At 30.3% G+C, this 24,032-nt stretch overlaps 2 protein-coding genes across 3 annotated transcripts in view; both read right to left on the reverse strand.

Moving 5' to 3' along the window:
• Positions 1-11,233, reverse strand: part of LOC111613127 (putative sodium-coupled neutral amino acid transporter 10) — a 50,156-nt gene extending 38,923 nt beyond the window's left edge. The window contains exons 1-5 of the mRNA XM_023354450.1: positions 10,728-11,233; positions 5,055-5,174; positions 2,650-2,767; positions 2,027-2,072; positions 388-481 (exon numbers count right to left, since the gene is read on the reverse strand). Of these exons, the coding sequence (XP_023210218.1) occupies positions 388-481; positions 2,027-2,072; positions 2,650-2,767; positions 5,055-5,174; positions 10,728-10,841 (492 nt within the window). The 5' untranslated portion in view covers positions 10,842-11,233. The remainder of the gene's footprint in view (positions 1-387; positions 482-2,026; positions 2,073-2,649; positions 2,768-5,054; positions 5,175-10,727) is intronic.
• A 4,114-nt stretch (positions 11,234-15,347) lies between these two features.
• On the reverse strand, positions 15,348-22,692 carry LOC111613033 (putative sodium-coupled neutral amino acid transporter 10). Of its 2 annotated transcripts, none has more exons than XM_023354337.1 (6): positions 22,565-22,692; positions 20,159-20,276; positions 19,536-19,581; positions 17,897-17,990; positions 16,608-16,748; positions 15,348-15,493 (listed from the first exon to the last, which is right to left on the reverse strand). In XM_023354337.1, exons 1-6 carry the CDS (start codon positions 22,661-22,663, stop codon positions 15,368-15,370), a joined length of 624 nt encoding a protein of 207 aa, XP_023210105.1. In that variant the 5' UTR covers positions 22,664-22,692; the 3' UTR covers positions 15,348-15,367. The 2 variants fall into 2 exon arrangements, with proteins under 2 accessions (XP_023210105.1, XP_023210111.1); XM_023354343.1 differs by lacking the exon at positions 22,565-22,692 and adding an exon at positions 22,182-22,357.
• Positions 22,693-24,032: the final 1,340 nt, after the last annotated feature.

Raw genomic sequence — 24,032 nt, forward strand, 5'->3', positions numbered from 1 at the left:
ACTGGTAATCTGATATAAGTGTTAAATGTCATTAAATTGATTTTATAGTGTGAAACAATATTAAGCCACCACATTTTTAATTGGATTGGTTTCAATAATATGAAGTATAAACATGGAAAATTATATCTATCTAGTCTCAATTTCATTCATTATGAACAAATATGATTTGCACTAAATTGTCTAGCATTATTGAGGACAAGAAATGAATCAATTTGATCTAAAACGATCATGTCCAATGAACCAGATCTTTCAAAATGATTGAATATCTTATGACATAGCCATTCAACTCAATGCTATGATATTACTTCTTCCTCTTAAGATAATTAGTTTATAATATATAATTCTATTGGCTACCATTCACAATTAAATTGCAGAAAAATTACTTACTTCAACCATTAGAAATTTAGCAATAAGGGCCGGGCTTAAGTCTCCGACTACTACAAAAAATGCTACACAAACTCCAATAAGAAATCCAATGATTCTAAATAAATAATCAGATATTAAAATGAAATATTCAATTATTAAAATTCTAACTAAATTAACATAAATACTAAATATATTAATAGCATTAACTAAAAATAAATTGTTTATATTATAAAATTAAATTCTCATTATCACAAAAATTTTATTAATTTCATGTTTTAAGACACAAAATAAGTCTTAAAACATTTTAAAAAACATGAAATTTACTAACACAACATAGTGTATATGAAAAACTTCTTTAGAGAATCATACATTGAATCTTCAAAAACAGGAAATAACTATACAGGATGCATAGTAAAGTCCTTATACATTGGCATGCAAGCAACATACAAACACAGTAATAAATACAGCACAAAGACATAGGATAATGAAAAATACACATGATAACTAAATGCAAGAAAAATGAATGAGAACACATGAATGAACACATCAGAAATACACATTTAACCGTCTGTGCTTGACACGCACATTAGTATTTCACACTTTCCATTCACATTATTCGTGTTCCTTTTCTACTAAATCAGTAACACTCTACGACTCAGAGTTTTTTCTTATTGTTCATTGTTTTTAAAATGGGAGTGCTAGCTTACAAATTTTACCACTGGGGTGTTGCCAGTATTCTTGTCTAGTAATACACAGTCGTGTTACTATAACTATACATCATGTTCATAACTGTAGCTATCTGCACTTGTCAGTTAAGTGGGGTCTACTATGCACCCTGAATACCGAATATGAGAATAATATCGTACCTTTTACGAGGAGTTCAAAAAATTATTTACACCAAAATACTTTCCAGATGTTTTATTCTATTGTAAGGGATTTAAACTTGCATTCAAATATAAGTTAAAAATCAATGAAGGGAAAATAATTATTTCACTAATTATTTATCAATTTAGTTTTCGAAAATTTAATAATAATAATAATAATAAATTAAAAACCATTTAATTCAATAAATTCAGCCAATTCAAGTTATTCTTTGTAAAACTGAGTGTTTCAATCCCAGTTTGTGCACAGATATTATTTAACGAGTGATCTGATTTGTAAAATACACCACAGTCATTGCAATTTGTAGTATTTTTTTCAAATCAAAAATAAAAAAAATGTTTTAATATTTTTTACTGCCAGACTGTATATTATTATTACTAAATAATGCATTAAATAGCATAATTTTTTTGATAATTTACTTTTGATATCCTTGAAAATGAATATGCAAGTGTGTAAATATTTAGCATGTACACAAAGGTACATTGATTTGTTATGTAAACAAAAATATACAAAACAACAAGCTGATTTATTGCATCAGCTTTCTGGTTGTCATGTACATGAGACAGTTTGCAGACTCATATGTCAGTCTTCAAAGATAATGGTACTAAAACCATAAATAATTATTTGTTTTAGTTGTGTGGAAGAAAATTTTATCTAAATGAATCTTGCACCTTATCAAAATTCTTTATAAGATATTCAAATTCTTCTGTAAGAGCAAAATACTAACAGAGTTATTTTATTCATAATTTTGGAAAATTTAAACAAAATATCGACTTACCCGATTTCTACGACGAGTTTACCAGTGGGCCCAAATGTATGAAAAGCTAAAATTAAAATGCTATTTAATGTCATATACTGAAAGCTATGATGATAGAATTCTGTTTTATTGGCAATTTATTCTACAAATATCTAACATCTAATCATTTTTGAGCTTACTTTAGTTCATTACAAATTGATTCTAATTACTCAAATTATTATGCATCAATATTTGTGAATATTTAAAGATTAAACATTCATTGGATTGAAAGTAATCTTGTAAATGAGCTAAGAAGCATTCAAAAATACTTAGATACTTATAGGAAAACTTCAATCAAGCAAAATTTTCTTATTAATAATCTTCTTATATTCTGAAGATATTCTAAATATTTTATAAGCTAAGGCTGATCCAATAAGCACTTTAAAGTGCTTTCAACAACAAATTATTTCCTTAATTAAAATAATAATTTTATAATTATTATTATTTGTATAATGACATAAAATATTGGAAAATCTCGACAATTTCACAATTCAATATTTTAAAGAATTTCTGATTTTTTTCTTGAAAATAATTTGTGACATTTATTTACATTTTTAAGTGATTAGTTGTACAATTTAATGTCAAGAAAATTGTGAAACACTAACCTAAAAACTCAAAATTTCTTCTTCTAGCCATAATTGCTGACTTGAGGAGTAAGTGGCAAGCGGCTCGAGTAATAAGACCACTGGCAATTATCAATAATATACTCAGCAGAATACCACACTAAAAAATAAGAAATTCATTAATACTTTCATATAAATTTTTTAAAAATGATTCTATTAATAATGTTTATTAATATAGATAACTGGTTGACTAATGTATTACAGGCATCAGCTACTATTGTGAGAGGATCTGGTTCTGGTCGTAACATCAGAAATTTTCACAAGTAGTTTGAACAGGATATTTCCATTCTTTCTGTCCCATGAGTACAAGAAAACATTTCTTCAGACCCATCATGGGTTTGGCTAAGCCCACAATAGAGTGGTTGGATGGTGTAAACAGGATCCAACTTATCCAACCAAGACCATCCATGAAAATTTGTTATTTGTATCTGCTAAAGCATAGATTTATATTATTATTTGAAAATGGATAAAACACTATTATTTTATAAAATATTTAAATAAATGTTAAGTTGTGAATAAAAGTGATGAAATTCTGTATGCCAACAGTAATATCAAGTCAATAAATTTCCACCCACATTCTAAATGCATCCAAAATATAATTTATATATTTTACACAAACATGTCAATGCCACATATTTTAAACCCACATAAAGGAAAGTGTATGTAAATTTATGTATAAGAATTAAAGAATGTTACTTTTCTTGTCAACCATTTTTTAAAACATTATCTGTAAGACTATTTATACAGAATAGATCAATGTTAAGAGCAAGTAACATTTTCCGTAACTAATAAATTTAATTTTATGAAGCCAGATTTGTTATTAATGTAATAACCGAAGTCTGTTTTCTATTTTTTATTTAGAATTTGCCTTATCTTATTCAAGAAATTGGAAGAATATTAAGGTCTGTATTATCAGTAAAGACAGTGAGAAAAACTTTTCAAGGCCCTATCTGGGATGCAAATGACAGAAGTGACTACAGTATACGTCATAATCAGCCATGTTCACTCAGTCAGATTAGTCTGACATGTAAGTAGCAATGGGAATGTAATATATTAACTAGAGGAAAGGGACAGGATAAATACATTTATCCAAGTTATAGTAACATATTAACGAGAAGATTCCAACCAACCTGGCTTGGACAGAAGGACCACTCTTTCATTAAGATAGTCCATAAAAAGGAGTCCAGAACCAATATCATTATCTTGATATGTTAACCTATTTGAAAATTTTGTATTTAAAGTAAGAAAGTTGATTGATTTTGATATTTGGAGCCACCTGGATACATCTCCAATAAAATAAGGTTACAAAAACTTATTCAACATAAAATTAAAATTTCTGCAAAGCAGGTTGCAAAATGCTTAAAAATATTGTAAACACAGTATAAAGCTCTTTAGCAGATACAAATAACAAATTTTGCAAATAACTAACTGTCTAAACTATAACAACAAACAGTCCACAGAAAAAGAAGTCACACAGAAATATCAAGATATCAGGAACTTTGCATAATTAACATCTGATGCAATAAATCTTAAACAAATGAATAGAAATTGATGAAATTTTCAGGAAGTGTTGAATGCATCATGCATTACATCACAGCAAGTATGGAAATGGCTGTCACCTTCTGTCAGGCATATGCCAACACTTTGCTGCATGTTATTGATAATGCATCTCAATGTTGCACAATCAATGTTTTAACCCCTCATTCCTAATGTTATTCCCTAAGATGTTAATCATGAATGGTTTGTTACAGTACATTCTTTCCTTAAGATAGTCCCACAAAAAAGTCCAGACAAAGATCATGGTATCCTTATGTTCTCGGAAATCACATAGTCCTCACAAAAGCTCTGTATTATCTCCATTGACTCCTGTAATGTGTGGTAATTTACTCCATCTTGCTGACGTCCAGCAGAGGATGTCCAGAAGATGGAGTAACTTTGATGATTTAACTTTGTGTCAGTTCCACATCATCAAGTTGTTCAACAAATTTTGCAAAAATCCACTTACATAATAAATAAATACTCTTCCATTCAAAAAGAATACACCATTTTCTTTCAGGCTGTTGTCATGCTTCTGCTGCCAGTTTCAGCACTCAATATGTTCAACATAAGTGGAGATATGCTTTCTGAAAATCTCGATTTCCATTCATCCATTTAAGACTTAATAAAAAATTTTGATTCGGATACCTTAACCATCCTGTACCTTAGTGAATTTAATCAGAAACAAATCACATTGTAATACATGTTATCATTTTGAACTTTCTTTTATGAATTACAGTAAAAGAAAAGTAGTGTATTTGCTTACAAGCTCACCTTGGTTAATGCAATTCTGTACATGAATCAAGGTTCAGATTGTAATTATTAATTTATTTCAAAATAAATATAGTTACCTTTTTAAAACAATACGGCATGGCTAATATACTGACGCCAATAATACTGTTCCCGAGGTTAATAACACTCCTCAGACACATACACGTAATCGTACTCATGGCCGGACTCGTGTTAAAATCCTACAAAAACGATTAAAACAAAAGAAAAAAGTTTCAAACTTAGTTATATACACACAAAACAAGTATTTTTTTCAATAATTTACATTTCAATTTTTAATATAATGTCAATTTAATTAATATTTCAGTTTTCCTATTCTAGCAGTTTTATTTAACTTAAAAAGGAAAAAAAAAAATAGAATGAATTTAAGTAATTGTTTAATCTGAATTATATATAATTTGGAAGCCATCAGACACAATTTAAACTTCCATTAGACAATATAAAAATTCTAAAATTAAAGTTCTGTAGGCATAAAAGTCTTAAAAATTGTAAAATAAACATAAATATTAAAAGTAAGAACACATAAAAATGTCAATTGCATCAATCTTTCTTTTTTTAGGTACTCAACAATTCTAATAAATGTCCTCATGTTTGCAGTTCTGCCCACAACAAAAAAGGAATCTATTTTATCTATCTTCTATACAACTGGAATGCACTCGATGCATTTAAGTATCAAATTGATCATTCTTGCCCTAGTCAGTAAGCAATACAAAAGTTCTCATTTTGTTTTCACACTGAAGAAAACAACAAGGACCAAAGAAACTTAATGTCGAAGTATCAGATTTTTTTTCTTGATGCCTTATTTTATCCCATTTGACACTATCAAATAAACATCTAGTGATCCTAGATAAGATAAAGGTAACTAAAATATCTTGCCAGCTGTTTACTTAACAGTCTAATACTTGTAGAAGCAGTGGGTTTGTACCTGTATATGTATTGATGCTTCTTTACTAAGTACAGTACATACAGAGTTAAACCATTCTCTTTTCCATATTGAGAGTAGACATAAGTCATACTGAGCAGAAAAGGTGGCGTCAGACAAAAGAGATGAAAGACGTGTGAAAGTCAAGACATGAATTTGATCTCCTCCTCCTATTTTGTTTTACATTTTTAAAATGTTTTTATATTGTTATTATAAATGATTTTATTGTTTTACAAATCTTATTACTGTGATCCAAGTGTCAACTTCTATATCTTCTACCTCTTTCATCCAACATTGACCCTTCCCACTAGAACCAATTCACATCCCACTCTTTCAGTGCACAGGCTATAGCTTTATTCATATATTTTTATGAGTTTTGGAGAGCACGTGGGTTGCGGACCAATCGTATTTTAATCGACCAAGTCCCCTCTCTCTTTTCTCGGCCCGTTCACAATCAACGATGGGTCGAGCTGTTAAGGAGTCGGCCCACCGCACCAGGAGAAACAGAACGAATCCGGGAAGACCAAAAAGCCTAGGAAATTTTTTGAGGAACGATCCGTCCGGTAAACGTCCGGCATCCTCGCCACAGGTCGACCAAACCCAAGACGGAAATGGAAAAAAACCTTTCTGCAATTATTGTTTAATACGAAAATTCCCTACTTACAATAGATGATAAATATTATTAACAAGAAGTCTAAACTATTTCTAGGCAAATCAATGACGAAAAATTAAAAACGGAAACATAATTTAGTATAAAAGGTGCCATTTGACACATTGTAACGGTCAAGCCGTCATACTGATTATTACGAATCAGCATGCATACGGAAGACACTAAAAACCGAAAAAGTGTCAATTTCAAACAAACAAAAAAACACGAGGATAGAGTCACTTCCTTTAATTAATACACATCGCATTTAACATACGCAAAGGTAAAACCTGGCACGAAACATTACTTACGCCCGCATCAATATCCATTTTAAATATACGACATTTTAATTAAAATATAAATTGATTTCGATAAGATTCTTACGCAAATCACGTGTACAAACTTTATTCCGGTACAAAAGTCAACGTACAGTTGCACAATTATCGGAAATATCTTAAATTTATCTATTTCTGTATTATCTAGAAGCGAAAACGCACCTTTTTATTACGCAATTGAGTTTTTAATTCAATGGTTTTTGCTTATCGCTCGACTGCAAGAACACGTCAAACTAAACACATTTCTCGCCATCTGGTCGAAAAAATTGGCTAGCGACACCTCTCGGATTATATACGAACTAAAATTTTATTATACGATTAATCGATTAATGGCGATAATTTAAGTAATCGAATTATATTAATTGTTTAGAATGCGTAAATATAATTTAAAGAAATTATAATTTTTTTTGTATAATTTTGTACGATATTTACTTAAATTTATAACATTAAATTATTTCGCCCTGTGATCACTAAGAGGGCCATTTTAGAAAGTCAATTATGGATTACACAGGATCTATAATGGATAGGCCGAGTAGTGACGGGCGGGACCCGACATATCTAGTCGAACCTGCCAGTGGCGCGTTATCCTGTGGGCAAAAAAGAGCAATTGCCTGGTTCCCCGCCAACGGGACGGCCCCAAGCCGATCTTTTATTTTTAAAAAAGCTTTTCCTCAAAAAATTCCCTCGAAGAAAAATGTCTGAAGTGAATACTGTATGTGGGGCCACCTAATTCAAATTTGCCTAGTCCCCATAAACGTAGGCCTATAACGCCCCGAGAAAAATTCCTGGGGTTTTCGATCCGTCCGAATTCGATCCCGGGTCTCTCATAGTGGATTTGATAAAAAGGCTGTCTTAGTGCCCAAAGAGAGGGAAGACTTAATATATATATACAGTGTATATATATATACAGTAGAACCTCCATTATCCGGACCTCTATTATCCAGATTTTCGATTATCCGGATTGTTCAAAATAAACAAATACAGTAGATCCCCCTATAAGACGGTAGATACGTTCCGTTCTTTATGAATCAATTTTGTAGGAATCATAGTTTACGGACTACGGCTGTTTGAAAGGTTTTCTTTCATAAAATTAATCGATTCTAGACTAATTCGACTCAACATTTCCAAAATACGTATATTTTTTTGAAAATAATCCGTATAAACTACGTTATAAACAAAAAATTGTAGGATTGCTTACCGAGTGTGTACCGTTCGACTACGCCCGTTGCTAAAGCTTGGTTTCGTCGCGGAACAGCGCATCAAACCGCGGCCGCGATTTCTGATATTATTTTTCTGCGAAAACTTCGTTGACCTTTGGAGACATCCTTAATATAAATAATTTTTATGGCCGTTAAATAAGAAATGTTTCTTTCACAAGAAATGTATAAAATTACAGTACTGGACAGACGATAGGTCGCCTAACTCGCCGTAGCGTGACGCTAGACGGCGAAAAATATATATTTAATTATAATAAAGTTACAATAAATTAAGTTAATATATAATTATATATACAGTACCTAATTTATATATAATTAATATATAATTATATGTACAGTACCTAATTTATATATAATTTATATAATACTGTCCAGACGATAGAAATCTCTCCGTAGCGTGGCGCTACGGACGGCGGGAAAGTAGTTCGGCTGCCCGATGACGTTTTACGTATTATAGGAGTTATTTTTACCGTTGTTTACGGATACTGCCACAATTTTTATAGGAATCATAACTATAGGAAACGGTTTTATAGGGGGATCTACTGTATTTTACGAATTTGCTGATTTGCACTTGGCTAATTACGACACTGTTTATGTACGTGAGGAAATGCATAACTTTTTCTTTCAACAACGTTTCACCCAGCACAGTGGTCGTAAACTTTTAAATATATTTTGCGTCGTAATAAAAATATAACTTGACATACGTATTTATAAAAAATTTTATTTTCAAATTACATTATTTCTATGATCAAGGGCGGCGTAAGGCATGGGTAACTTGGGCCACTGCCTATGCCTCGCGGTCCGAAGGGCCTCGCGTTTCGAAGGTTTATGCATTACTTAAACGCCGCGAACGCGACGAAAAAATTTTACTAGTCATAAAACGATAAATAGTTTGTGAAATTTTTATTCATAAAAATGCAGTTTCAACTGCTTTTTATTTTATAAAATCCGTCTTCTTGCGTCACCAGAGGGCCTTTTAAACAATAGGTAGTCTGTTAGTGGAGGTCAGTAATAGTCCAAATTGAATACGAACGTTTGTTTCTTAAAAATTTGATCACGATTTAAATACAGTATTTACTTTTAATATTACCGATATGTCATCGAAAAGAAAACGTGTTGTATTATCATTAAAAGACTAATTAAAGCATTTGTTTCGATTATCCGGATTTTTCCTTATCCAGACTACTTTCATCCCCAATTAGTCCGGATAATCGAGGTTCTACTGTATATATACACCCAAGACCACAGAGATCGATCACTGTTCTCTCCTCACGAAACTCTTTTAGTACATGGCATATCTCTTATGTTTCATTACATACTTGAATTTAATTTAATTAGCCTTTAATCCCTTTATATGTAATACAATATACTTTCTATAATTAAGTACAGCAGTAAATAATGTTATTGAAGGGTTATCAGACAATTGAAACCAATATTGCCTGATATGCATCCTAAAACGCATTTCGACTCTTGCTGTTTATTGGATATTGGTTTTTAGCATTGTATTATCATTTTAATGTTATTGTGAGCTTTAAGGATATCTGTGTGAATCTTGTAACATTGTTAAGTAAGTATTTTCTGCCTTATATATAAAATATGATTACCTAACTGATGAGGGCCATTAACACTATTATACGTCAAATCCACGACCACTTAACACTGTTAATGGTTAAATCCACTACCAATGTTCTGTGGTCGTGGATTCTCACCTCGCCAACGAGCTGGTCACATGAAGTTACTCAAGTTTTCTTCACGTTTGTAACACCCGAATCGGTTCTAAAACTTCGTTTTTAGAACGTTTTCTTAGAAAAATTCCATGTAATTCCAGGCTATCTACTATTTTTCACAAATAGGACAAACTTTTTTTTGACACTTTCGTCCTGACGGCACTTAAGAGGATGCTGTACACTGGTGTCTGGGGTTGCGGATTGAGCTTCACCAATGGGTGGACCTCGTGGAGTTTTCCTGGTTTTCTTCATTTTAATAACATCTAAATAATCCAGTTTACCATAGAAAATCCTCCCGGGAGGCATATCCCATGACAAATCGCTCATGTCTTGCTTGCCGTTCCCAACAAATCAATCATTTAATCATGTCCGTCATCGGTTCAACCAGGCCCAAAACGAAGGAGGCCAAGTAGTAAAGAATGGACTTGGCATATCCGGGACAGATCACCTATGAAAAATTCCTGAGTAGCTCACCGGATTCCATCTTGGGTCCCTCAGGCAGTGGGATGACACTAACATCCTCAACCATTCGGCCGACAACGGATCACACTACTAGCAGTAAAAATGACCCCGAATAACTACATCGTTATTAATTATAAGTACTGAAGATCAGTCACTTCGAAATCAGTTTGAAAATATTTTCAAACTGATTTCAAAGTTAGCAGATCGCCCACGTGTAACATTGCCGTGCGTAAGCAAACAAGTGATTTCTACGTCGACAGAATTCAGTTTACAATGGATCATCCCTTCATTTCTTTTATAAGGGATAACGCATCTAATAAAAATGCGTTAACACTTACAATAAATAAAAAACGCGTTTAATGCATTAAAATAAAAACAAAGTTATTTTTAAAGGAGTTCAATTGTTAAAATCAAGACAGTACTTACCATATTGATCTCAATGCTATCGGTAGCCATATTGAAAATTCTAACATAGATTTTAAAAGTTTTTACGTGTAAATATTTTATATTATGACTATTTGAAGTGTGACAAATCAACATTTTTCTAAAAGTGAATTAGCAACTTAGTGTACTTTGCTATGATTTAATTTTTAAATTAGTCATTGCAATTTAATGAAGTCGACGGCCGGCGTGCGTGCGCGCTTTGGAAAACCCGGGATAGAATCCGGGCCAGTAAATTACCATGAAGATTTCAGGGACGATGTCGAGCCCTGTCTCTCGCTATCTGGTGGACCGATGGGCATGGAAAAAAGCCCATCGGTCGCTTTCCATGCCCATATCCTCCAAATAGTTAAAGTCGATCGAGCATTTTTTACAGCATGCACTGTAATTTTTTTACGGCATTCTCTGGATTTTAATTAATAATGTTTTAATTTCATACATACGTATATTTGAGATCAATAAATAAATATGCATAAACCAGGGTTTACGTCGGATATACGAGTAATACAGTTAAATGTTTTAACTGTATTACTCGTATATCCGACGTTACTCGTATATCCGTATTACGTCACTCTCCCCACTGTAACAGTGGGGGAGAGTGACGTAAAAGTCACGTTACACCTGCAACCAATTACCGTGAGTACAGTACACCTATCCCCACCCGATTCATTCCTACTTTAAGCGCATGTTTTTCGACACACTTCTCACGTGAGTTTTTCAGCCTTATATTCTAGTAATCCTGTTTAAACTTACTTTCAGAAAGTGTTGCCACCTGCAATTAAAAAAACAGAGTATATCATCGCATTAGTCAGTGTTAAAATAAAATTGTTCACATAAACACTACCTACGTCATTTCGTATATTTCTATACTTTAGTTGTTGGTTTAATTGGCATTTAAAACACAAAATCGAAACTAATTTACTTTGTTTGCAGTATTTAAAATATTTCGAACATTTCAGAAGAATTTTTTATGAAATAAATTCGAATCTTCTAAAGCCTTCATTTGTTCGAGAGAGTGTTTTTTTTTTTTTGGTCCTTCTTAATTTAACAAAATTTTCGTAGAAAAGAATGGGCGATTCGCAGCGTGGAAGTGTAAGTATTTCAACTGAATTGTAGAATAATCTTTACTTTTAATAATTGAATATATCTTGGATAGCAATACCAAATTCTAATCACTTTGTGTCAGTAAATATGCCGAAGGAAAATTATAGAATTATTTATTATATTAATGCTAAAAGTTTCTTTAAGAATTAATTTAATTAAAACATTAATTGAGAGCGAACGGTATTTAATTATCCTAAGATCAATTAAATACACAAATATTGACGTAATTCAATTCCGAAACATTTTCCAATTTTATTAATTGCCAATTAAAATAATTTAACAAGAAAGTGAAATTACCTTAATTGACGTGTTTAACGTGTGATTTTTGAATTTTTCTTTGTAGCTACTGCATTTTATTTTATTTAGAACGTGGAACAAATTCAAATTTGTACCTCTGATGGCGTTCCAGAAAATGTTTGGGTTTAAAATATTTTTTTCAGTTTATCAATGGCTTTCTTTATTAAACTTATAACTGCAGAATAATAAACAAAACTCGGCAAATATTCGGCAAATATTCGGCACGCTCCAACTCGGAGGATTCTGCTTCGATTTTAGTTTGCAGCGGAGTATTCACCCTCCAAATGATCCTATTGAAATAACGAGATAAAATATATTGAAAGGATATGTTTATTTTCGAAATTTACTGTAAACTCAAAATGTGCAACAATTAGAAACGAATAAAGTTTGGTTTTTTTAAATTTATTATTCAGAATCTCTATTTCCCAGAAATATCTGAGGGTATTGTAATAGAAAACAACAAATATTAACCTATAGAAGCGCAGAAAAAATGAAAGAGAACATATGAAGAAACGAGTGAAGATTTTCAACTACGTAAACTCGAATTGAGACAAGAAATTGAATTAGATCTAGAAAAATGCCCACCAATACTTAATTTATTTCAGACCACCTTCCTTTACTCGTCTCCATTCCTGATAAAGATATAGCGAGAAAAGAAAAAAAAAACAATAAAATGACGCAAAATAACTAACTCATCAATCGAACTATAACGGGGTGCTCTTTCTTCCCGTTTCTCTTGGAATTATTATTATACAAGTGACCTTTCAGTGAATAAACTTGCAGATTGTCTGATGTCTATGCTATTAATATTTACAGACAAATACCTTCCTGAAAAACATTTTGAAATAAATAATATATTTAAAAAGAAAACTTTCTTAAAGAAAATCATAAAATTCTCCAGAAAGTTAAACGGAAAATATTCTTATTGTAAGAATTAAAAAAGTAATTACCTTCAGAACAACGAATTAACATAGAATTAGAAATAAAAATTTGTCTAAACAAATAAGAATCGGCATACATAAAGAAGAATCAAGCTATTATCACAATCTTTTAGTAATACCAACTTTCCGGAAGATTTTTGGAAAAATATTTAAAAATTGCCTTATAATATAACTAAATAGAAGGATGACATAAAAATAAAATCATTGCTGGTTAACGGAAATCTACAAAAGACCAGGAAATTATAACCGAAACTTTTGCAGAATATCTTAACTGTGCGTGAATCAATCTTTAAAGTTAAATTCGTCTAAAAGAATACTAAATTCTTTAGTACTGGGAGAAACAACTGCAAGTGAAGTCTATTACGCTATAATAAACTTAAAAACTCGTACTCCTGACATAGATAATTTAAATATGGACATAAAGCAATTGTAGATATCATCCCTACACCTTCATCCTATTAGATAAACTAATCCTTCGAAAAAGAAACATTTCCGAATAAATTAAATTATATTATGGTCAAAACGAAACATAAAAATAAAAAGTCAAAAAGCGACATAGAAAATTACCGTCCGATTATTATCATCCCCGTGCTGGCAAATATAATAAAGAAAATCTTCCATAAAAATCTTTTGCCGATAAGCAAAGTTTTCCTTTGTTAAACTGTTGCAAATAATAGGCTCCGATCATGTCTTGATAATTTTTAGCATTCGTACGACCATTTATATCATTCAGTTTTATTTATCCACTGTAAAAAAGCTACCTAAATCATATATTCTTTTTCAGTCCCAGCAAGGGTCGATATTAGAGCCCCGACTCCCGTCGGGATATCTTCCCATTCAGTCGCAGCGTGGAACGATATAGCGCCCCGACTCCCGTCGGAACATCGCCNAACTTTTGTAACCTTTTATTAATGTATGTGAATTTGTAAAAGTAATATAAAATATACATTTCAACACAAATATATGTTTCAAATACAACATAAGAAGTGTTTGAATGTGCATACAGGGTATTCCACTAAAACAGAATGGAAAATTTTTCACGTGCATATTCTTAAAGGGTCACTGCTTCTGCAAGATGGCAATATGGACCCTGTATGTACGGTACATATACAGTAAGACCCTGCTTAACACTGTCTTGATTAACACTGATTTGATATAATGTGGTATGCTTGAAGCCTTAAAAACGGCTTAAAATTTATGCTAATTTAAATTATCGCAGCATTTCATTGATTCATATATAATATGATTATTCCCAAACACAAACCAATTGGCAGAAGGTGGCAATTCGTCACAGCACTTACTTTGTTTAAATCTATGTTTTTGTGGTGCAATTTTGGAAAAAATATATCATCATAGATGCAATAAGAAATATTGATTTCACTTGGCAAGAATTAACTGATAAATGCATGAATGAAGTGTGGAAGAATGTATGGCCAGAGGTAGCCAAGAATTCTCAACAAGAAGAGCCTACCGTTTACCAAATTGTCAACCTAATTGATACAACAGGACTAGGAGATGTAGATGAGCAGGATATTGAGGAGTTACTGCAGGTTTCTGGTGAGAGCCTTACCAATAATGACCTTCAAGAACTAGCAGAACAAGGAATTCATGTAGAACTGGAAAATAGAGATTCTGAAAACAAAGAACCCAAAGAACTTGCTACAGATTTCCTTAGTAAAAGTTTGGTAATGATACCCAAAATCATTGATCAAACTGTAGCAAATGATCCAAATTTTGAAAGGAGTGCAAAAGCAAAATGAGGCATTTTGAATGCAATCTTCTACTACCAATATTTGCTTAAGGAAAGAAAAAAAGCAACAGATGAAACTACAAGACTTTATTGCAAAAAACAAGAATTTCAGAAGAGCCAAAACCTTCATCACAAATAATGAACTTTACACTACACTTATGTGTGCATATGTTTATGTTATTTAGCATATATTATTATGCAAATTAATATAAAATAACTTAAAGTAAAATCTGTTTATTTTTGGTCCCCTTTTCCTATTTACTCTATGTTAAAATGACTTCGTTTAATGCTGTTTCATTTAGTGTTTTGTCATCTAGGAATGCATCCCCCGTGTTAAGCAGGGTCTTACTATATTTGTTTGTAGTTCTTTCAGACTTCCTTTTCTCTTTATGTAACCTTGCTAATCTGAATTTTTCACTAATATAAACAAGCTATTACAATAATTAGTTCAAATCAACAAAAACACAAAACATCTTCAAATATGTTTTTATATAATGTGGAAAATTTTTATTATTATATTTAAAACATTTTACTTACGTTTGGCAGGATAGAGCCATTGAAAATATAGGCAAAGAAGGCAATAATCCAGCAGGTTGCCACCAGTTGACTTGATTCCACCAACTGCCTGCTAACAATTTTGGTAAAGCTTCTCCTACAATCTAACATAAAAATTTAGAGAGTTATATTATGCAGATTATTTGAAATAAATTTTAATTGCATTAAAATATTACACCATATATACTTATACCAATTAATGCCAATCTGCTAAATTATTGGGCTAACATTAAGCTCTATAGTCCAATATTTAAAAGATCACTTGGCATTAATTAATTAACTAAAAATCAAGTAAGGTCTAATTAGCATTGGAGAAATTATATTCATCTCTAAATTTTAATCAGATATGGCAATAGTTTTTTGGAAATACAACTACACATAAAAATAAATATAAATTAATAAATTAAGACAATAACAATAAAATAAACGTAAATTTATTTCTGTATTATAAAAACTTTATGTCTTGCAATATTTATTCCAATATCTTACTTTACATTGAATTTTTTTATTGTTACACTAAGACAGCCACCTGTAGTAAGTATTTGGCACATTGCCCAGTAAAACGACTTTAATAATAACTGGTTAATCAAACTGACAATAACCTGTTTCATTTGAAGTAGATCACATCATTGGTTTGGTTATCAAGTTGCATTAAAGCTTCTTTACCAGACAATGTGCCCAATTATGGCATAACTGACATAAACCCGTGTCTGAAAGTTTTTATCTGTAAACTGAGAAGTTGCTTAGAACCCTGCTATTGAGTGGTCTAGTATCACTGAGAATTACTAATAAATAATTTTTAGTACATATATATTTTCTATATTCTATAAAAAAAATATAGGAAAAATCAACAGTTTATCTGCTTGAATTAATAGCTGTATGTTTAAATAATTTCAAAATCTAAAACATTTAGTCACATATTGTTTCAACGATTTTGAAATATTTCATAAAATATTTTGATTATTATTGAAACAAAATACTTATTTTTTAGTAAACTATTTTCATAATTACAGAGATCATTCTCTATTACAAACAATAAGGCCCTATCAAACCTAAAATCAGTACTTTTGTTACACAATACAGGATGATGAAGTTGCTAAATTAAATATCACATAATACTATTATTTATATAAATAATATTTATATTTTTATACATTAATATTTATATAAATGTAATACTATTATTTATATAACACTTTATATTTAAATGATACTTACAATTAGAATCAAAAACATATAAAAACCTATAGACATGGCACTGAAACTAGTTAAACTATCCACTTTTCTTAGAAGTCCAAGAGGAAAAGCAACAAATAAACCTAAAAATATTAATATTTCTGCTCTTAGCTGTGAAGTATTCTGCAAAAGAAATTAAATAACTTTTGTAATAAAAATGTTAAACAGATTAAGGTAACATAATATATTGATACATTCTAATTGCAGTTTTTTAGTGAAATAATAAACAATAAAGTTAATTACAGAAGCCATGAACATTCTATTTTAATGGAAACTTTTCATCCAGTGGAAAACATTTTCAAACCTCTAAGCTAGATCGAGAGATTTTAAAATATTTCTATTAACATGTTAATTGCCACAAGGTATCACTTGTGTGACTCACTAAAAAGGTTTGTGCCTCAATGACTGATTACCAGTAGTACCTCACAGAGCATTTTTGCAAATGTAGTTTAATTAAAAATTAATGCAAAATAAACTGATACCAATCTACAAGTGAAGCACAGTACATGAGACTCGCAGCCTGTACATGTAAATTCATTTGTCTAAGCCTTGAGGCATATATCTCATACTTCAATTTTTATTTGAATTTGTTATTGTTATGCTATTAGATACTGCAAGTAATCTAATAGCATAACAGTAAAACTCTCTTTTCATACTTTATTTTAGGTCCAGGTGATGAACCCAGAATAGTGAGTAATACTTTCCTTGCTATATTATTGATCATATTTGAGATATAAAATTTGAGCTGTTACTCCACCCTCCATATTTCTTCAATTTATCCAATATAACACTAAGTGATTTATGTATGTGTAAATAATCATATTTGTGTGTGCATGTGCATATATAACTATGCAAGTGCACATGTTTAATTACATTCAAGATAAACTGGTAATCTGATATAAGTGTTAAACGTCATTAAATTGATTTTATAGTGTGAAACAATATTAAGCCACCACATTTTTAATTGGATTGGTTTCAATAATATGAAGTATAAACATGGAAAATTATATCTATCTAGTCTCAATTTCATTCATTATGAACAAATATGATTTGCACTAAATTGTCTAGCATTATTGAGGACAAGAAATGAATCAATTTGATCTAAAACGATCATGTCCAATGAACCAGATCTTTCAAAATGATTGAATATCTTATGACATAGCCATTCAACTCAATGCTATGATATTACTTCTTCCTCTTAAGATAATTAGTTTATAATATATAATTCTATTGGCTACCATTCACAATTAAATTGCAGAAAAATTACTTACTTCAACCATTAGAAATTTAGCAATAAGGGCCGGGCTTAAGTCTCCGACTACTACAAAAAATGCTACACAAACTCCAATAAGAAATCCAATGATTCTAAATAAATAATCAGATATTAAAATGAAATATTCAATTATTAAAATTCTAACTAAATTAACATAAATACTAAATATATTAATAGCATTAACTAAAAATAAATTGTTTATATTATAAAATTAAATTCTCATTATCACAAAAATTTTATTAATTTCATGTTTTAAGACACAAAATAAGTCTTAAAACATTTTAAAAAACATGAAATTTACTAACACAACATAGTGTATATGAAAAACTTCTTTAGAGAATCATACATTGAATCTTCAAAAACAGGAAATAACTATACAGGATGCATAGTAAAGTCCTTATACATTGGCATGCAAGCAACATACAAACACAGTAATAAATACAGCACAAAGACATAGGATAATGAAAAATACACATGATAACTAAATGCAAGAAAAATGAATGAGAACACATGAATGAACACATCAGAAATACACATTTAACCGTCTGTGCTTGACACGCACATTAGTATTTCACACTTTCCATTCACATTATTCGTGTTCCTTTTCTACTAAATCAGTAACACTCTACGACTCAGAGTTTTTTCTTATTGTTCATTGTTTTTAAAATGGGAGTGCTAGCTTACAAATTTTACCACTGGGGTGTTGCCAGTATTCTTGTCTAGTAATACACAGTCGTGTTACTATAACTATACATCATGTTCATAACTGTAGCTATCTGCACTTGTCAGTTAAGTGGGGTCTACTATGCACCCTGAATACCGAATATGAGAATAATATCGTACCTTTTACGAGGAGTTCAAAAAATTATTTACACCAAAATACTTTCCAGATGTTTTATTCTATTGTAAGGGATTTAAACTTGCATTCAAATATAAGTTAAAAATCAATGAAGGAAAAATAATTATTTCACTAATTATTTATCAATTTAGTTTTCGAAAATTTAATAATAATAATAATAATAAATTAAAAACCATTTAATTCAATAAATTCAGCCAATTCAAGTTATTCTTTGTAAAACTGAGTGTTTCAATCCCAGTTTGTGCACAGATATTATTTAACGAGTGATCTGATTTGTAAAATACACCACAGTCATTGCAATTTGTAGTATTTTTTTCAAATCAAAAATAAAAAAAATGTTTTAATATTTTTTACTGCCAGACTGTATATTATTATTACTAAATAATGCATTAAATAGCATAATTTTTTTGATAATTTACTTTTGATATCCTTGAAAATGAATATGCAAGTGTGTAAATATTTAGCATGTACACAAAGGTACATTGATTTGTTATGTAAACAAAAATATACAAAACAACAAGCTGATTTATTGCATCAGCTTTCTGGTTGTCATGTACATGAGACAGTTTGCAGACTCATATGTCAGTCTTCAAAGATAATGGTACTAAAACCATAAATAATTATTTGTTTTAGTTGTGTGGAAGAAAATTTTATCTAAATGAATCTTGCACCTTATCAAAATTCTTTATAAGATATTCAAATTCTTCTGTAAGAGCAAAATACTAACAGAGTTATTTTATTCATAATTTTGGAAAATTTAAACAAAATATCGACTTACCCGATTTCTACGACGAGTTTACCAGTGGGCCCAAATGTATGAAAAGCTAAAATTAAAATGCTATTTAATGTCATATACTGAAAGCTATGATGATAGAATTCTGTTTTATTGGCAATTTATTCTACAAATATCTAACATCTAATCATTTTTGAGCTTACTTTAGTTCATTACAAATTGATTCTAATTACTCAAATTATTATGCATCAATATTTGTGAATATTTAAAGATTAAACATTCATTGGATTGAAAGTAATCTTGTAAATGAGCTAAGAAGCATTCAAAAATACTTAGATACTTATAGGAAAACTTCAATCAAGCAAAATTTTCTTATTAATAATCTTCTTATATTCTGAAGATATTCTAAATATTTTATAAGCTAAGGCTGATCCAATAAGCACTTTAAAGTGCTTTCAACAACAAATTATTTCCTTAATTAAAATAATAATTTTATAATTATTATTATTTGTATAATGACATAAAATATTGGAAAATCTCGACAATTTCACAATTCAATATTTTAAAGAATTTCTGATTTTTTTCTTGAAAATAATTTGTGACATTTATTTACATTTTTAAGTGATTAGTTGTACAATTTAATGTCAAGAAAATTGTGAAACACTAACCTAAAAACTCAAAATTTCTTCTTCTAGCCATAATTGCTGACTTGAGGAGTAAGTGGCAAGCGGCTCGAGTAATAAGACCACTGGCAATTATCAATAATATACTCAGCAGAATACCACACTAAAAAATAAGAAATTCATTAATACTTTCATATAAATTTTTTAAAAATGATTCTATTAATAATGTTTATTAATATAGATAACTGGTTGACTAATGTATTACAGGCATCAGCTACTATTGTGAGAGGATCTGGTTCTGGTCGTAACATCAGAAATTTTCACAAGTAGTTTGAACAGGATATTTCCATTCTTTCTGTCCCATGAGTACAAGAAAACATTTCTTCAGACCCATCATGGGTTTGGCTAAGCCCACAATAGAGTGGTTGGATGGTGTAAACAGGATCCAACTTATCCAACCAAGACCATCCATGAAAATTTGTTATTTGTATCTGCTAAAGCATAGATTTATATTATTATTTGAAAATGGATAAAACACTATTATTTTATAAAATATTTAAATAAATGTTAAGTTGTGAATAAAAGTGATGAAATTCTGTATGCCAACAGTAATATCAAGTCAATAAATTTCCACCCACATTCTAAATGCATCCAAAATATAATTTATATATTTTACACAAACATGTCAATGCCACATATTTTAAACCCACATAAAGGAAAGTGTATGTAAATTTATGTATAAGAATTAAAGAATGTTACTTTTCTTGTCAACCATTTTTTAAAACATTATCTGTAAGACTATTTATACAGAATAGATCAATGTTAAGAGCAAGTAACATTTTCCGTAACTAATAAATTTAATTTTATGAAGCCAGATTTGTTATTAATGTAATAACCGAAGTCTGTTTTCTATTTTTTATTTAGAATTTGCCTTATCTTATTCAAGAAATTGGAAGAATATTAAGGTCTGTATTATCAGTAAAGACAGTGAGAAAAACTTTTCAAGGCCCTATCTGGGATGCAAATGACAGAAGTGACTACAGTATACGTCATAATCAGCCATGTTCACTCAGTCAGATTAGTCTGACATGTAAGTAGCAATGGGAATGTAATATATTAACTAGAGGAAAGGGACAGGATAAATACATTTATCCAAGTTATAGTAACATATTAACGAGAAGATTCCAACCAACCTGGCTTGGACAGAAGGACCACTCTTTCATTAAGATAGTCCATAAAAAGGAGTCCAGAACCAATATCATTATCTTGATATGTTAACCTATTTGAAAATTTTGTATTTAAAGTAAGAAAGTTGATTGATTTTGATATTTGGAGCCACCTGGATACATCTCCAATAAAATAAGGTTACAAAAACTTATTCAACATAAAATTAAAATTTCTGCAAAGCAGGTTGCAAAATGCTTAAAAATATTGTAAACACAGTATAAAGCTCTTTAGCAGATACAAATAACAAATTTTGCAAATAACTAACTGTCTAAACTATAACAACAAACAGTCCACAGAAAAAGAAGTCACACAGAAATATCAAGATATCAGGAACTTTGCATAATTAACATCTGATGCAATAAATCTTAAACAAATGAATAGAAATTGATGAAATTTTCAGGAAGTGTTGAATGCATCATGCATTACATCACAGCAAGTATGGAAATGGCTGTCACCTTCTGTCAGGCATATGCCAACACTTTGCTGCATGTTATTGATAATGCATCTCAATGTTGCACAATCAATGTTTTAACCCCTCATTCCTAATGTTATTCCCTAAGATGTTAATCATGAATGGTTTGTTACAGTACATTCTTTCCTTAAGATAGTCCCACAAAAAAGTCCAGACAAAGATCATGGTATCCTTATGTTCTCGGAAATCACATAGTCCTCACAAAAGCTCTGTATTATCTCCATTGACTCCTGTAATGTGTGGTAATTTACTCCATCTTGCTGACGTCCAGCAGAGGATGTCCAGAAGATGGAGTAACTTTGATGATTTAACTTTGTGTCAGTTCCACATCATCAAGTTGTTCAACAAATTTTGCAAAAATCCACTTACATAATAAATAAATACTCTTCCATTCAAAAAGAATACACCATTTTCTTTCAGGCTGTTGTCATGCTTCTGCTGCCAGTTTCAGCACTCAATATGTTCAACATAAGTGGAGATATGCTTTCTGAAAATCTCGATTTCCATTCATCCATTTAAGACTTAATAAAAAATTTTGATTCGGATACCTTAACCATCCTGTACCTTAGTGAATTTAATCAGAAACAAATCACATTGTAATACATGTTATCATTTTGAACTTTCTTTTATGAATTACAGTAAAAGAAAAAGTAGTGTATTTGCTTACAAGCTCACCTTGGTTAATGCAATTCTGTACATGAATCAAGGTTCAGATTGTAATTATTAATTTATTTCAAAATAAATATAGTTACCTTTTTAAAACAATACGGCATGGCTAATATACTGACGCCAATAATACTGTTCCCGAGGTTAATAACACTCCTCAGACACATACACGTAATCGTACTCATGGCCGGACTCGTGTTAAAATCCTACAAAAACGATTAAAACAAAAGAAAAAAGTTTCAAACTTAGTTATATACACACAAAACAAGTATTTTTTTCAATAATTTACATTTCAATTTTTAATATAATGTCAATTTAATTAATATTTCAGTTTTCCTATTCTAGCAGTTTTATTTAACTTAAAAAGGAAAAAAAAAATAGAATGAATTTAAGTAATTGTTTAATCTGAATTATATATAATTTGGAAGCCATCAGACACAATTTAAACTTCCATTAGACAATATAAAAATTCTAAAATTAAAGTTCTGTAGGCATAAAAGTCTTAAAAATTGTAAAATAAACATAAATATTAAAAGTAAGAACACATAAAAATGTCAATTGCATCAATCTTTCTTTTTTTAGGTACTCAACAATTCTAATAAATGTCCTCATGTTTGCAGTTCTGCCCACAACAAAAAAGGAATCTATTTTATCTATCTTCTATACAACTGGAATGCACTCGATGCATTTAAGTATCAAATTGATCATTCTTGCCCTAGTCAGTAAGCAATNCATAATTAGCAAAAAAAAGTTGAAATAAAGTGATTAAACAAAAATTATTACAAATATCGTAAATAACAGTTCACAAATGCATATATAGAGATATTTTTTGAAGAGGGAAATGGTCTTTACAATTTAAAATCGATCGAACACACAATGCTGGAATGTTCGTATAAACGCGCGCCATCTATCGTAGGATAAATGTAATATGCCAGAAACCAACGCGGGAGTGTATTAAAAAACTTCCCAAAGTTTCATTGCAATCGTACTATGCCAGAAACCTGCGCGGGAGTATACTAACCTTCCCAAAGTTTCATGGCAATCGGATAAACGGTGTGGTAATGAATGAAGGACATAAGACAGACAGACAGACACACAGACAGACATACATTCATTTTTATATATATAGATTACGTAAGATTGTTGGTATAAAGACGTGGAAATTTCGCGTCCATATAAAGAAATATTCAATCTAACGAGAGAGAGAGAAAAAAAAAGTAGTTTTCGTATTTAAACATCTTTCTCGGTCCCAGATTAATCTTTCTCCGTTACCAGATGAAATTGGACTAGATCGGTTCTCGAGAAAGATTGTTTATTAATAAAGTTCGACACCGACTTTCATTCGGTGTTGAACGAAACTTGTGCCTTAATTTAACTAACATTTTCTTTTTTGTTTGTCTTGTCTTACAAAGAATTTAATTTACTAATTTTTTTCCATTTTTACCGCGTGGTTTTAATATTAAAATAATTTTAATTCCCCTTTTCCTTTATAATTTAGTTTCCCTTAATTTTTGTTAATCGCGATTTGTTTTTGTTTGGATATGGTTAAAAAAT

The sequence above is a fragment of the Centruroides sculpturatus genome, unplaced genomic scaffold (assembly GCF_000671375.1).
Source record: "Centruroides sculpturatus isolate CEXI.00-Female unplaced genomic scaffold, Cexi_2.0 scaffold134, whole genome shotgun sequence".
Lineage (NCBI taxonomy): Eukaryota > Metazoa > Arthropoda > Arachnida > Scorpiones > Buthidae > Centruroides > Centruroides sculpturatus.